The sequence below is a fragment of the Platalea leucorodia genome (genome assembly GCF_965183815.1).
Source record: "Platalea leucorodia genome assembly, chromosome: 22".
NCBI lineage: Eukaryota > Metazoa > Chordata > Aves > Pelecaniformes > Threskiornithidae > Platalea > Platalea leucorodia.
Window position 1 is genome coordinate 2,442,345 of NC_138844.1, and position 16,671 is coordinate 2,459,015.

Here is a 16,671-nt window from a genome sequence, read left to right on the forward strand (position 1 = left end):
GTCTGGTCTGGGTTTAGGTCGCGCCTGGGGCGGCCCCGTATCCGGCAGAGGGAGCTGCAGTATGTCCAACGCGAGATCAGTTTTATTCCAGGCATAAAAGAAGCCTGAGCTCGTGCCTTGACATATCATGATGTCATCTGTAACCAATCGACGCGCGGTTTCAACCCACGTGACGTTCTTCCCAGGCTGCTCTAATACATAGTGACAGTGAAATTATTCACACTTCTGCTTTATTACAGCACTGTGATTTTTTTTTTTTTTTAATCGTCATTGGCTACAGAACATGTTCATCTCAGATTGTACCTATGATCATCCAGGCCCCTCGACTCGCTTTGTTTTCGGTACACTGTACGAATTAAAAGGCTTTATTTATTCCTCACTTGGCAGCATATTGAAAACACGGTCACCAGCCTGATTAATTTGAGAATCTTCCACACTGAGTAATCAAATATGGGCCTTTAATTTATTGATGTCTCTCTACTGAGAAATGTGGTTTGAAATACATCGCTCAGAATGCCGGTTCCCCTCTTCTCCCTCCCACCCCAGTACAATATTTTATGTAGGTCAGAAATACAAAATTAGCATGGTTGTATAAGATATGTGCTAAAGGCTGCCTCCAGGGAGGCTGGATATAAACAATAGATCTGGATGTGGCTTGTTTGGGTAGAGGCTAGGATGAAAATAACATAACCACTTTTTCCTCCCAGATGTGGCTTTCCTTAAGTGCCCTTTAGCTGCAGCACATCTGTCATCTCATCTGCCACATGCACCCTAGCTGAGGGAGGGCAACGGGGAGCCCTGCTCTCCTCCTCAACCCAGCAGATGCATAGCACAGTCAGAGTAAACTCACCTGAAAACAAGTATTTTCATGAAGCCTGGTCTGAGTTTCTACATTTTAATGCAAATTGCTTCCTTTAGTAGTACTAATGATTGTGAGCAGTGAAGCCTGGGGGGATGGAGTCTGAAATCCTCTGCAGTGGGGCAGTGTGGGAAGTGGGCCAGAAGCCGGCTGGTCAATAGACATGAGCTGGTGGAGAAAGGAGTTCCCGTCCTGTCCTTGGTCCTGCGTCTGCTCAGGTGGCGTGGATCCATCACCGAGGGAGCAGGTGGTACTTTGATACACCGGGGAAGAGCCCTGAGTTTCATAAAGTATATGGGAGGCTATAAAATGAAAATTAAAGGAAAAAAAAAAAATCTGTTTGAGCCCTTACCTTCAGGAGTCCCTTCACAGCATAGGAAACATTAAAAGAAAATATTGCCGGTTGCAGCGTTCCTCAGTAGGGGGTGGCATTGTCAGAAAGCTGTTTGCACAGGCTAGGATGGAAACAAGGAATACTGCTATAAATAATGTTTATGGAGGGTATGATGTATCTTCCTGGCTTGCTAATTTCTAGTTTAAATCAATGTAGCCTTGAAAAAATTGACCCATAAAACTCTCAGCATCATAATTATTTTTTTCTCCCTCTCGCGTGTTTGCAGATGTCCTTTACCAGTATCTAAGATATCTTTCTCAGTCCCATCTAGAACTGCTGTAGGAAACCGGAGCTTTCTAAGCCAGCCTCTTCTGGCTTGAAGGAAAACAAAGGACTTGATTTCATTTCATAACTTGCTTTTGTAGACTGCCGTAGTTCTGTCCAGATACTAGAAAGTTCAGCATAGATCGAAGCTGTTCCTAAAGAGTTAAAGTATATGTGCTATGTTATGGGGACAGCTCCCATCTTTCAGCCTGAGTTAATGCTTCACGGCTCCCCTGTAGAGCAGGTTGCACACTGGCTCCGTGTGGATAAGCTCTAAGGGGCTGCCGTGCCCTAAATAGTAGTGTCCTCGTTTGTGTACTGCATGTCTGATCTGCTGCTGCCTGCTTGGTTGTCCTGCTGAAAGCCAAACCAACCAGGAAAAAGACTGGCAAACGCTTCCCCCATGAGCGTTTGTGGCAAAATTTTATGTTCCCAGAGCATGGGTCGGCCTTCTCTGAATTGTCTAATGCTAATCTAGATCTGTAGACACGCTAACTATTCTGACAGTACTTCTCAACATCACAGGTTCATTTTCTTAACCTTTTTGAGTTCTGATTTTTTTCAGTTGATCTTATACTTTTGAAGGATCAAGTGCAGTGATAGTCTAAGAATTCCTGAATCTTCAAATAGTGGCAAGTTGTCATTAGTGTCAATCTCAACAAAGTGCTTGTGAAGGGAAGAGCATTAGAAGGTCCATTCTGGTCAGCCTGACGTAGCGTCTTCCAAGACAGTAGGCAATAGTGAAGGTCTAAGTGACAGAGGAATATGGGACAAATGCGTAATGATAATTTGATATGCTCCCAGTCTCCAGTGATCTGCAGTCCGGGAACCTCCTGAAGCAGGGCTGGTGTCCTTCACAGGTTTTTTTGTTGTTGTTTTTTTTGTTTTGTTTTTTTTTTTTAAATTGACAAAGAATTCCACGGCTTAGATACTCGCGTGAAGAGCTCCTCCTTCCCGTTTTCCTCCCTTCTCCCTTTTCCCTTTTAGGTTACATCCGTTGCCTCCTAGTTCTTGAACAGCAAAAACCACAGTTCACTGTGTCTTCCAGTACAGCTTCTCCATGTCGTTCGCCATCGTCTCCTGGCATTTCTTTCTTCACCTGAAGAGGCTTAGTTCACTTGGCCCTTCCTCCTGTAGCAGTCAGTCAGTACTTGATTGGTTTTGCCCTTCATCAAGCCTCTTCCAGTTCTGTGTCCTTCTTGAGATGGAGGGTAGTGAAGATACTTGCTGGGTTGGGAATGGACAGTTTGGGGCCCGTCATTTGCTATGAACTTTGGCTTTTTTCTGGGTGTATCGCTGTATTTATGGTGAATTTCCTTTGCTCTTCTTTGCCATTCCTTTAGCCTCCCATGTCTTCCTGCAGTTCTTCACAGCCAGCCCTTGTCTTTGCTTCCCTGAATAATTGAGTACCACCACCGGGCCTGATCCCCTTCCGATCACCCTCAGATCATGGCTCCTTTAAGGTGATGTTAACAGCGTAGACCTCAGCCCAGGCCCCTGCAGGACTCCTGTTTCCCATCTTTCCAGCAGTTATCTCTGTGAAGAGCCTTGCTCTTATCTTTCATAGCAGCTTAAATTCTTTGAGTTGTTAGTGAGGAACCTTGTGAAAAGGCTCAGAGAAATCCAAGCAGGCTATCAACTGTATCAAAACACTTGCTAGTCTTTTTTTTTTTTTTTTTTTAATAATTTCAACTGATTTGCCCAGTAGACACAAAGTTCAGAGAGAATCAATCCTTTAAAAAAACAAACAAGCAAACAAACAACCTGGCATCATGTTAAGCCGCCTTCCAGTCTCTCTGGTGCTGGATGAGTTTTAAGCCAGAAGCTCGTGCAGCCGTGTCCCGTCTGGTAGCAGCAGTTGCTTCGTTTCATTATGGTTTTGCTTGTCTTGTACCTCTTCTATTGACACGTTGGTTTGAGATGTGTGTTTTGGGTGGCTGAAAAAAGGCATCGCGTCCTCCATAGCCCCTTGCTGGTGAATAGAGCTGCAAAAAGAAAAATGACTTTCTTTTCCTGGCATGGCCTCGTTTCTTCATTTTGTCTGTGTTCCTTCTACGCCTCGGTCATCTCTCCGCTCTGCAGCCCCCGGCGTGCCTCCTGCTCCCGCTCTGCTGGGCCGCTCGTACCTGTGTAACTTTGTGTGCACTCTGTTACTCAGACTGTTTGGTTTTCTCCTTCTGATTTTTTTTTTTAAATATATTTTATTTTTTTTACATCTGTTCTGTCAGTTTGAGCCAATCTATTTTCTACTCCTGGACACAGGTAGTTTTTTGGAGGATATCTTTCTGCTTCTAATAACCTCTCCTGCCCTGCAGATTAACCGTGCTAATTTCCTCTTTCATTTTCCCAAGACTTGTGGTGGGGAGTAGATACTTGCTCGTAGCCCTCGGTGTTTTTAAATGGTGCCCATGCTTCCTGCAAAGCCTTAATTCATCTACCTGCCCCTTTTGGCTTTAACAAAAATCCTCATTTTTACCTCGTTCTCCTTTTTTAATTAAGCTGAGCCTGATGGATTTTTTTTTTTTGGCTGCTGTTATTCCTGAAGGGATGAGCGTATGACGGCCGCTGCTACTGAACGGCTGCCGCGCGGGCACTTGGCATCTCCGCCGTCGCGAGGGAATGAGCGGAGAGCGGAGGGCCGGAGCTGTGAGCGCCCCGGGGGGATCTGCAGGGGCCGTCCCTCTTTGAGGGGTCTTGGCTGATCTGGAGTGATTTGGGACAGAACAAGCGTTGCTCTTCTAAGTGTCATGTTCTGATTGCTTCATTTCTTTGCCGAGGAGGGATACTGCAAAGGGAAAAGAAAGAAAGGAAGACTTTAAAAAAAAAGAAGGTCATAAATTGACTCTTAGGTGCAATGTTTCTCTACATGTGCAAATGTTCTTTTTGCGTAATGGTGTTTTTGAGATAGTATCAATTTTTTGAAAAAGCTATAGACTCTTGCAACTTGATTTTTGTACAAATATATGTTCTTATAATGCATCCATGAAAAAATATTATAAAGCAATGTTATAACTGGATTTCACATCTACACATGCATATATAAAGTGGAATAACTATAGTTTCCATTTCTGTTTCCAATGCATATTGCTCTTCCATGAAACTTGGAAGGCCACAGGTGATGTTTTAATGTATGTGAATTTATTTTAGCTTTGTGCGACTGACAAAACGCTGGAGTTTGACAGAGACTTTCGAATCAAGCACTACGCCGGAGATGTGATGTAAGTCTCTTTCAGAAATAAAGTTGCACCTTCTATTTTTGTCTTTTAGCCAGCTTTGAAGTGGTACAATATTCTGCTTTAATGCTGCTTCTGGTACAAACCAGAATAGCTGTCATACAGAATTACAGAGTGCAGCAGTTGCTTATCAATTAGATCTTATGCTGGTTACTTGCTATACAGCATATGATTTTGTGCTTGGAATTGAAACCAAAGGAGAATATGGGGAGGGGGGCTGAGGGCAGAGCCGTGCTTCAGGAAAAAAAGGAGAGAAAAAAAAAACCAGCACCGTTTGTGCAAGAAAGCTATACTGAGCTAATAAAATCTGGTTTAGACATCTGTTTAGTATTATTATATAACTCCCTGGCTTTAAATGCTCAAATCGATTTGAGCAAAAATACAAGGGTAGTGTTACACTGAAGTGAGCATCAGTGCAAGAAGCCTTCCCCGTTCCGGTTGAAAAGTTTTCCGTACCTGAAGCCTACAAAGATGCCTCCAGTATGTGACAGTAATATGAAGGAAGATGAAGTGGGAGTGAAAGATGCCCATATGTTAGAAACTGTTCACTGGGAAAACTGCTGTCTGGAATATCACTGGAGTCATTTAATGGTTTTGGATCTGTGTAACTCCCCGTGCCAGCAGAATCTAAAGGGAGTTAATGAGGAAATAATTTAGGATTTCTTTTACCTTGAGTTTAAATTTACCCTTAATTTATAGGGGCAACCAGTGTGATCATACTGGAGCCCATTCCGCGCAGCTAGGTTTTGTTCTGGAGTCTTTGCTGAGCGATGGCTGATAGACATCCCTGATTTCAAAGCGTTTTGCCAAGGAGGAGAAAATAGAAGGTGCCATATTAGTGGTTGAACCTTCTGCGCCGCCAGTGGCTGAAAAATCCGGTAAAAGAAAACTGAAATGTGGAAATGTTTGCAGATAATATTTCAGCCTGAACTGTGTGGAGGGGGTGGCCCCGTGCAGGGATCTGGATGTTGTTGGGCTCTGGATCCCAGCGCCTGCGGTTTAGGTGCAGGCTTCCCGGGGGGATCTGGAGCTCAGGAAGCAACTGAGTGGGAGTCACTGAATGGGGAGATTTTGGACCTTTTCTTTGAGAACAGAGCACTGTCTGTCTCGAGTCTTGGAGAAGAGATGAAACTCTGAAACGATAATCTTTCAGGGTGGCATTTCTGTGGGAAGAGAGGAAGGAAGGAGTCCAAAGTTGATTTCCAGGAGAGTTCTGTAGTCACTGGGTCGAGGCTGCTCTTGATTTCAGGCACTCTCCCACTAGAGAATCTTCCTTGACACCCAGAGAGGGACAGACTAGACATATTGAAAAAGAAAATTTCTGTAGGATGTAACACGAACACATGCTCTGAATTTGGAGGCAGAAGTCATGAGTGGGACTCTGGAATTTGGGCCGTCTGCAGCTTGCTGAAGTCCTGCTAGGTGTCTCAGCCCTCATGCTCTTCACCTGCATAGTTCAAATAGCTTTCTAAAACTAGATGTATGTTGTTCCTGCGCTGGAGGTGGAAAGCTGGGCAGAAGGATCGAAGTCTCACGCAGTGCTTGTGCAGCAAATTAGTGATAGGTTGGGAAACAGAGCTGGGTTCCGGATTAGCATCTGCTGTGTCTGTAGGAGTGCAAGGATGCTGATTCCACACTGATACCAGCAGCTCGGAGAAGGACTTTGCTGCTTTGCAATTAACTCTATTTTCCTTTTTTTTAGTTACTCAGTCACTGGATTTATTGACAAAAACAAGGACACTTTATTTCAAGACTTCAAGCGCCTCATGTACAACAGGTAGGAATAAAAATATTAATGAAGTGAATTTCAATCTGACTTGTCAGAATCCTTTCTTATAGAGTGGATGCTAGAAGAGATGTTTTCACTGAGCTATCTTTACTGTGTGTGCAGTGCTCGTGAATAAACACATTGCTTTGGGATTTGATCTTTGTATATCTGCCGCGACCTGAAGGCTGTTAGTTTGATTTTTCAGGATAAAGTCCTTACTCTGTATATGTTGTTTTTGTTCTGATATAACCTTTAATTTAACTAAATTTAAAGTGTTTGTTTGAACCCAACTCATTGTGCAACCAAGATAGCTGTGCAGAGATTACCTGTGCTGCTTGATTTGTCATTAACTAGGTTTTTGGACCAGTTGCAAACGTACCATTACTGATCTCTCTTTAATCAATGCTGAAGAGGCTGAGTAGCATTTGGTCAACAACAGATATCACCGGCCCCAGCCAGAAGTCCTTGTTCTGGCAGAAAGTTTAGGGGTGATGGGTAAAATGGGCAAATAGATTTGAATCCTTTTCATACGTGCACGATGTGAAAAATTTAAACCATGTAGTCAAGTGTTATAAATACTAATTAGGCAAGTACAAGTTGCCTTTGATGAGGAAATTTGAAATCCTATCAAAATGTGCGTGTATGTGTAAGTGCCCCGCAAAGCTGTTTTCCTTGAAGGCTGGCATTAACCGTGTTCTAATTCATTCGTAACTGTGGCCTGTCTCAACCTTTCAGAGACTTTGCTCGGAGGTGGAAGTCAGAAAAAAAATAGCCTGCAGCTGCTTGGACAACTTTGTTTGCCTGGCTGAAAAGCTAGTACAGCTATTAACTTAGTTTACACTCCTGTGATGTTTACTCAGTACTCCCTTCAACAGCCTTGCTGTTCATGTTTTCAAAACTTCACATTAACCAAAAACCTGCAAAATATTTGCTGTACGGAGGTTTTATTAAATTTAGCCTCTGTTTTCTGTTAAATCTCTGGTAAAGACTGTTCACACAGGCCGCTTACAGCATATTAAAGCATGTGACAGACTGGCTATTAGATTGCTGTAACTGCTTTCAGCTTTTGTCTCTTCCAGAGCTCTTACCATCCATCATGGCCATTTTACCTCGCCTTCAACCCTTCACAAAAATGTAGGCTGAAATATATAAATTATTTTATATTGAAGAATGGTGCAGAAATACACCTTCAAATCAGATAGCAAGTTTCAAGGGAGGATGTTGTAGGCTATGGCCTTACTGTTCTCTGTTTTGATTAAATTCTTTATGTTTGTGTCAGTAAGGCAGACCCTGCTTTTGGTAGATCAGTTCTGCAGGTTTTTTACTATCCCATTACTGCACATCTTATCAGAAGAGGAGAACGCGCTTGTCAGTTTTCCAGAATATTTGGTTGTACGCTTGAACAGTATATTGCTCAAGACCAAGACGTATTTTGCCCAGGAATGTCATGTTGGTTTGGCTGATACATTTTGAGCTGAAAACACCAGTAGATCTGGACAGAAGCAAGCTGTTAAAATTTAAATTTAATGGAACTGCTGTTAGGCTGTGCAATTAAAGAGACTGTCTTTTAGCTCTAACCCTGTGTTGAAGATGATGTGGCCTGAAGGTAAACTGAGCATCACTGAGGTAACCAAGCGACCTCTGACAGCTGCTACTCTTTTCAAGAACTCCATGATTGCACTAGTGGACAACCTGGCATCAAAGGTAAATACTTCTGTTTCAAAATTGACTCCAACTTCTGATGAGTAGGGTATAGCTTCCCCATGGAGAGACTCCCACCTTCCTATCGCTGCAATCAGTCGGAAAGCCGAGCTGATCAATGGCAGGTGAGCTTTGGTCGTGACAATGGGCAGCTGTGAAGATCTCGTAGGAGACTTACCTGCCATCCCCGCGTGAAGAAGGTGGATTTTTGTTTCCTCTGTGACCAGTGTATCTTTTGCTTGTAGGAAAGCCAGTCTCTCTTAGGTAATAATTATTATATCAAATAAATAATCATCTCTAACAAAGCTTTTTTGGCAGAGGGCCCAGAGGATGTAGTTTCATGGTGGAGAGATTCTCTCTTTCTGGCCTTCAATGCCAAATGACTTCTGTGAAAAAGAGTAGTTGGGGAAGGCAAAAGATTCTGATTGATGCCACTTGTTGTTAATGCAGATCTCTGTCGTACGGAGCAGTCACGTTATCTCTTCCCAGCCAAACGGGTAGGGAACCTGACGCACTGCAGTGCGGTGTTTCAAGCAATACAGACAGAAACTGCTGGGGGGTTGTAGTGGAGGGCTGTGGTCAAGGGGGAATAGCAGGGAGCTGTTGGTGGGGAGGTTCGGCAAGCGTTCCTGGAAAAACTTCATTTGCTTGTTTATTGGAAAAATTATTCTAGGCCACCTGGTATTTATAAAAATGGAATAGTCAGGAGAATGCCGTGCACTGTGGTGGTTTGAACAATTCCTGCAACTCACAGCAGGAGATGAAGAGTTTAAATCGCACATTATCCATCTTGAGTCAGTAGGTACCAAAACTCATCATCGAAGGCTGGCTGGCTTATGTGAAATGAGGTAGTTTCATTCCATTTATCATCAGTATCTCTACCACAAATGTCGGCCTTTTCCAAGGATAGGCCGTGTTCAGGATAGCTCGTGAATTCACTGGGGAGCTCCTATGTGCGCCGCAGTACGCACCTTTCCCGTTCTTAACCTTTCCTAAATTTTCATGGAGAAACTTGCATTGAAGATGTTGGGGTTTTCCTGATTTTCTGTTGAATAGCAATGGAGAAAATTGTCTTAGAGCATTGTATTTCCCAGAGTTACGGATCCCAGCGAAGGGAAGGCTCTCATGAAACAGGCGTGTTTGTCAGGGCTTAACAAGGGCTCTTGCCAAGCAGGAAGGAGCCAAGGGCTGTCTTGGTTGCGCAGTGTTTTATGGCCAACCTTTAGCGTGACGGAGGGCTGGGACGAAGGGGGTGAAAATCGCACTTTGGAGTCTGGTGTTTAAAAGTTTATGTGGCTAACGCTCCCAGCAGAACAGTGTTTGTAGGTACTTAAGCTTGCAAACTAAGTTATGTAGTTGAGCTTTAGCTATTTTTAGTGGAGACCCTGGCTGCTATACGTCTTAAAAAACCCCAAATTTGGTGAGACCCATCCTGAAATCAAGCTTATGTTACTTTAAAGGGTCTAAATTTTGGTGTGTCCTAGGAAGAAGGGGTTGCTTAGATCAGGGTCCTGAACACAGTCATTGTGTACGGCAAGCGGTAAAACAGAGTGCTGAGATACAGTGCTTCTGTTTGGCCGTTCTGCCCTGAAGATCACCTCGAGATGACTTTTCCGATAGTTAATAATATGTGCATGCGATTAGCAAGCTAATAACTGGGCATTCAAGCTATGCTTTGTTAGATGTTGGTTATGCGCAAATAAATGGGATGCTCTGCCTCTGAGTCATTGCCAGTTTGGATACTTGTCTCGGCTCTCTCACTTCTGCTGGGGGCTGGAGAGCGGGTGACGAGTTGCTGTTCCGGGGCTGGTAAAACCACCGTCTCTTTTGGGGACACCACTCACTGCAGTTACGGGTACCGTAATTCTTCCCTTGGGTTGTGTTACTCATTTTTCCCATGCTTAACTTGGGACCGGAGTTGCACTTCTGGGGATCAACAGTCACAACGTCTATGTGTCTGACTGCGGTTTGGACCCTGCAGGACTTTTTTTGGGAAGGCTGTGGTAACAGCTGATGAAATCAGCTCTCTGAAAACAGCGTTGCACAAGTGGTGTTAGCTGCTGTGGTCTACGGATGTCAGAGGAATAAGGTTCCGTAGGGAGAGGTAATACCAGTTCATGTTTTTCTCAGCTGTTTCTCAAAAAACCAAGATGAAGATACGCTTGAATTTTGTTGCAGTTTGAGCTGGTGATTTATTAACGTTACCGGAGCGTGCCCAGTATAGAAGTGCACTCAGTGCTGCTTTTCCCATCCTGGCCTCCCATTCCACCTGGGCTGTTCTTGCTTGTTAAATGGTTCTCCGTAAAGTGCTTTAAACCATATTTATGTGCTCTGTGTCTACAGTCCTTGAACAGAATGGCAGTCCCAGAGCTCTTCTTCATTGATGCTCATTTGCCTTTCTCGAAAAGCTGCAGATTTTTTGGCAGTATCAACAGTATCTTTAAACCTGGCTTTTGTGGGCATAGTCTCAAAAATGCTGATTTGGTGGGCAGGAATAATAATAATACCAGAAACAAAGCTCAAAGTCTGTGAGTACAGTACCTACAGCATTAGTTGGGTTTTTTAACTTTTCTGGTATTTAAAATAACCACCTTTAAAATTCTGTTTTGTTGGTTTATTCTGGTTTATATCTGGAATTTGGTGATAAAGCAGAGTTCTGCGTTTCCCGAGAGGAAGGGGCCGGCGGTGTGATTCGGGTGTCAGTGGCTTCCATTAGGGTCGGTAGCATAAAAGTGGTGTTAACACCGCAGGAGCTGTTCACAAATACGGTTTTAACTTCAGCCTGTGTATACGCATGTCCGTACAAGTATGAAGACTCAGGAAATATGTTTTTGGAGGATGCTGAGTTGAAGTGGCGCTTATCAGTACCGGTATCTCAATAATACTGTAATCCTCCAGACTTACACTGAGCGTCTTTTGGGCTGAAACCTCTGGTAGGTAGAAAAAAGTGCTTTTTTTCAAAAAACAAACCAACCAAAACAAAAACCAGCTTTCCAGAGTTGCCCTGTAACATTTCTGAAGCACGTGTTTTACTGCCCATGCTGTTCTCTTGAGGATTTGGTCTTTGTGTGATGGAGTACTTTGGGTGGCTTTTCTTTTAAATGCTGACACGGGAAATCCTTTGGCTGACACGACTGTAAATGATGAGCTTCTCTAGGAACTCTCTCTGGACATGCATCTCTCTTATTTTTATTTTTATTTCCTTTTTTCCCCCCTCCTTCTCTGCAGCTCCTTTTGTCTGACTCTTCTTTCTTCTGTACCTCTCCTCTCCTATCCAGGTTGACAGGCTTCATCTCTAGTAAGTTATAATGTCATCGCTGTGACTGACTGGACATAGCCAGCACAAATTTGTCAGTCCTGTGTCCTATCCCTTCCTCATCTAACAAGCTATAAACTATGGAAAAGGAATCTCTCAAGGAGGAGTTTGTTTAGGGTGCAATGACTTTAAATTGGTTTGTTTTCTTTTTAATACTTAAAAATCTACAAATCGCTCAGCTTGATTTAAAGAGAAAAAATACTTGCGATTAGGCATCTAAACAGCTTTCAGAACTGGGGCCTTTGTGTCTCTGTATTTCAGTTCTTCCATTTATAAAATGCAGCTCCCAGGCTTGACAGCCTCATGGTGCAATAATGGGAGCTGCATAATTATCCCCCTGAAGAGCTGAGGCTGGTGGGATTGTACGCATGGAATAATCTACTTTAGAATTTACCCTAGTAGCTGTCGTTGCTGAGAGGCTTTAATTACACTGTAATTACACTGATAGATGATCTCCTGTCTGTGCAGGAACTTCCTATTTCTGTTTTCCAAAAGGAAAGCAGCGTCTTGACTTCTGCCTTTTGTATCAAAAGCAGATACAGTCACTCCTCTTTGTGCTGGCCTTGAAGGCACAGATTTTTTGCATCGAGGTTTGTTGCGTTTTTGAACGGCAAAGACGTGAATGACACCGCGAGCAGCCAGCTTTGCGGTGGTGAGGGGAGTTTATGTGTTAGCAATAATGAGTCGCTGTGAACTGGTCGCTGTAAAGTCGGTAATGAACAAGTGACACCGCTTCCCTTGAGGCAGAGGGGTGGGATGCGCTTTCTTGACTTCATGCTCCTAACGACTTCTTTAATTTGGTTCCTGTGTTCTCAAGATGTTGCAGTTCTGTGGATCAAATGTGGAATATTTGTGATATCAGTCTCATCAAAGGATTTATATTCATCTCGACATCAGATGCAGCACAACGGTATTGAGGGCAGATCCAGCACGGTCTGGCATCGTTCTGATGTTAGTGACCCTGTTGGTAACACCGGGATAGGTCTGTGATGGGGAGAACTGCAGACCATTCACCTTCACAACTGCAGACTCTTCACAGCCTCTAAGTTCAGGTGTAATTCAGGGAGTTCTCTGTATAGCCTGCCTTTTCCCTAAATAACTTATTTCCAGTCATATAGGAGACTCGTTCTAGCAGATGAATGACCTGGCCTTCATTTCTTGCCATACAACTGAGCGATTACAATACAGAGCTTATAAATTGCAAGCATCAGGTCCAGCAAACTCCTACTCCTCATCAGTCATAGCTGCCATGACCATGTCAAACCTACTTCAACACTGATTTGAAGTTTAGAAAGGGCTGCTTCCACCTTCATAGTTTGACACACAATGTCTGAGAGAGCGTGAAGAGCGCCGATGACAGCTGCGTTCCCATGGCACAGCCGAGCTCTACGACTGAGGGGAAAATCATCACCCACGCAGATTGCAAGTTCGGAGAGCTGGTAGGAGACTGTCGAGTGAATAAAGACCCCTGTAAACCTTACCTTCAGTGCAGAGAGAATTTTCAGGAGAAAGCCAAAAAAGTTAATATGTAAATCTCTTAAAACTCTTTGAATTGTACCAGCACGTTATATTTCACCATTCTCTCCTTAAAAAAAGGAGAACAGATAGAATAGGGATGGGTTGTGTTGAGTTACTGTGGGAGAAGAACGTGCTCAGCGTGACCTTGGTAGAAGACGCCACGCAGAACAGAGCTGTCGCTCGGCTGCCTGGTGTCCTGGGGAAGCTGTGTCTGTTTGTCCTTTTTTTGAGCCCACCGTGCTCTGAGGATGTGAAAAGAAGAGCAGGATGAAGAGAGCACTGCCCTACCAGGGGGCTCAGCCGGTTATTTGGAAGCGGGGCAGTTTTCTCCGCTGCGTGCAGCTTTGTCTCAGTCTCCCTGGTAAGGAAAGGAGCCAAACAAGACCGTGAAAGAGCTATCCCTGATGCGCTTCATGGGGAGAGATGACGTCACGAGGGGAGAAGGGAGATGATGTAAGAACGGATATTGCCCACACGTCCCTCTGTTGACCCACGCACTCCCCGTACCTACTTACGCACTCGTGGGTTGCTGCATGGAGGGCAGGCAGCACAGCGATGCTGCCAGCTCTTGGATGGGTGGTTGGCTTACATTTTGCTCGCTCTCCTCGGTGCCGTATATTCCTACCCCAGGGAGAGCCCTCCAGGAGAAAAGCACAGCCTGATGCTACCGACTGCATGCTTAAGAAAGCAGGGAAACGTTCCAGTCCAACACCTTCCCCAGAAGATCCGGTGGCTTGTATCGGTTTCTAGGATACCAGTCTCTGCTTTTCCAAGGCCTCCGTATTTTAGCCTGTTCATTACTCGTATTCAGCCTATTCGTATCGGTGAGTGGAAGCTCCGTGTGCCTGTCGTTACTGCTGCGTACCTCCAGGTTACGTCAGGACTAGCCAGGATAGTCAAGGATGATCCTGTTTGTTCAATATTACTGAAGGAAAAATGGCAATTTTGGGCCTTTCATATTACCCTGAGATTAGGTAAGTGACCTAAAATCAGAGAAAATAGGGCTAAATCATAGACAAATCATAGAAAATAGGGCTAAAGAGGACCTTGGGAGTGCACCTAATTCTCTCCTGTTTGAGGACACCTCTGCCTCTATCTTCTCTTTGCAGCTGCTTGTTCAGGTTATTCCTCTCCAGTGCTGGAGGTTCCCCTCCTTTCTGCAGGCGTTCTGCTCCCGTTCCCTGTTCTCCTCATGCCTAATTTGAATTTTTATACTGTAGTCAAAGCCAGTGCTTCTTTGTCCTAAAACTGAATATTTACTTTTCTTCATATCTACCCTTTAAGTGTATGAAATCTGACATCGGGATGGTTATGTGGCTCCTCAGTCCTTCAAGACTAAACCCATATTTCCTCTGAGTCACATTTTCTGGATTTTTGATCTTTCTTGTTCTTCCCTGAACTGACTCACTGCCGTTTGCATCCCACTTGAACTGCAGTGCCCCAAACTGAATGTAATGTTCAGATAAGTAGAAATCTGTTGGGTTTTTTTGTCTTACAGTTTTCCTGTTCCTGTGCCCCTTCCTTAGCGAAACATGAACTTGACTCATGTTCAGCTGGAACTACTAGATCTTTTTTTAGCACTAGTGTCAAATCAGTTTTTCATTCTTTTATTACACAATTATTTCTGCCTAAATGTGGAACTTTGCATTTGTCCTCACTAAATTAATCCCTTTTTCTTTTTTTCCAGACCATTTCTCCCATTTGTTAACATTGTGGGCTCTTGCACTCTGAAACTTTATAGTGCCTGCAGATTTAGTACCCACATTGTGCTCCCTTATTCAACTCACTGTTGAAACCAGCCGGTAGTACTGGAACAGAGCAGACTCCTTTGGAGAACCCTTGGGGTTTCCCTTTTGAGAAGGGGCCTCTGGTTACGTCTGGGGGAAAGTTGCTGAAATTTCATTCTTAATTACTGGTTGTGATTATGAAAATTGGCATCTTCTAATGTTAAGATTTCAGCCAGGCTGCTTATCTCCCGTTATCATAACGTTAGCATTGCTGTAAACTGATTTTTGAAATGCTGCAGTTGAGGTGCCTCTTTGACACGTCCTCTGAAGCAAGGCTCTGGACATACTGTGACCTTCTGAGCGGACTGGGATCCTCTTTGGAGTTCTCTCCTTGGCTAGCGATGAGGCTTGGTGGGCAGTAGGCTCTGCCAGCCTGCAGAGTATGCCACTCCTTTTGCAAGGGCTACTTAAAAAAATAATATATATAAATGTTATAAGAATACAATTTTACCTTGAAAAACCAAGGTGGGCCTTCATGACGCTTATTAATTGCTTTTCCCCCCACCAATGAAGTTAAAAGTGGGAGAGCAAGGGCTAACAATGAAGAGAAAGAAATGAACAGACTTCAAACCCCAGTGTGATGAAAGGACATGAGTTTAAAAGACTTATAGCCACCCCTTACAAGTTGGTGCTAGCGATAGACCATGTTGGCCTAAATGAAAGTTGCCTTTCATCTCACAAAACCAAAAGTAAACACCAAAACAGTCTAGCAGGGCTGTATATGGGGCTCATCTCACGGGTGCAGGCTGGCAGGGAAGGGTGTGAGACCCTCACCTGGGCATCCAGGGCCAACCTGGCCAGCTCGGGGCTGGACCACCCGGGCTCTGCCACCAGTCCCCGTGCAGCGATCGCTGCCGCCTGCGAGTCCAAGGTGGTGCAGAAAGGGGAACTCGGGTGCTGGTGGCTTGTGTTTGTCCTGTGGAAGGTGGTGAACTGGGATGGAAGGTGGTGAACTGGGATGGAAGGTGGTGAACTGGGATGGAAGGTGGCTGGGTACCCCCTGCACAGGGTAGCGTTCAGTGGTTTCCATCATTCAAGCATGTTGCTACAGGCTTTAGAGGACTTGATTCAGCATAGTTTAAATATTATGGAGTAATCCGTGCTGCTTTTAGATGTCGATACTGGAAAAGCCATATCCAACAGTCAGGGCAGTGAATTACATTGTTTATTCTGTCTTTTATGGAGACTGTTTTTGTTATCGTCAAAGTCTGTAGAGAAGGGGGATGTGGAACTGGTTCCGATATACAGCAAAGCACAGTCGAACTCAAACGAGTAACACGTTGACCCTGTAACACGTTGTTGCTGGGTGTTAAGGGGAGGAAGGAGTTATGTGCCACTTTGTCTATTCTAACCTTGTAACTCCTGTTAAGCAACTAAAGCTCATTCGGATGACTGGGGTGGGCTGGCACCGCAATGTTTTCATGAGGAGGAAACAGTTGTGTCTACATGGACCTTTTTCTTTCTGAGTGAAACTCGGTTTGATTTGTCCCCTTAGGAACCCTATTATGTCCGTTGCATTAAGCCCAACGATAAGAAGTCACCACAGCTTTTTGATGAGGAGCGTTGCAGGCATCAGGTTGAATACCTTGGCCTTTTGGAGAACGTGAGAGTCCGCCGAGCAGGCTTTGCCTACCGCCAAACGTACGAGAAGTTTCTTCACAGGTAAGAAGGTGCTGGCAAGTGACTCGGTTCAGCTCCTCGCAGGACAGCTCGGACCTTGGAGCGAGGTGTGTGATTTGGCTGGCTCCCCTTGAGCGAAGAGTAAGTCTTAAGTCCTCTGGGCTTGTGGTCCTCGTTCTTGAGCACGAGCGGTGGTGCGTTTGGTTTGATG

At 44.4% G+C, this 16,671-nt stretch overlaps 1 protein-coding gene across 1 annotated transcript in view; it reads left to right on the forward strand.

Moving 5' to 3' along the window:
• MYO1D (myosin ID) overlaps positions 1-16,671 on the forward strand; it is a 159,783-nt gene that overhangs the window by 46,534 nt on the left and 96,578 nt on the right. The window contains exons 12-15 of the mRNA XM_082332086.1: positions 4,665-4,735; positions 6,453-6,527; positions 8,090-8,222; positions 16,336-16,502. Coding sequence (XP_082188212.1) covers positions 4,665-4,735; positions 6,453-6,527; positions 8,090-8,222; positions 16,336-16,502 — 446 coding nt within the window. The remainder of the gene's footprint in view (positions 1-4,664; positions 4,736-6,452; positions 6,528-8,089; positions 8,223-16,335; positions 16,503-16,671) is intronic.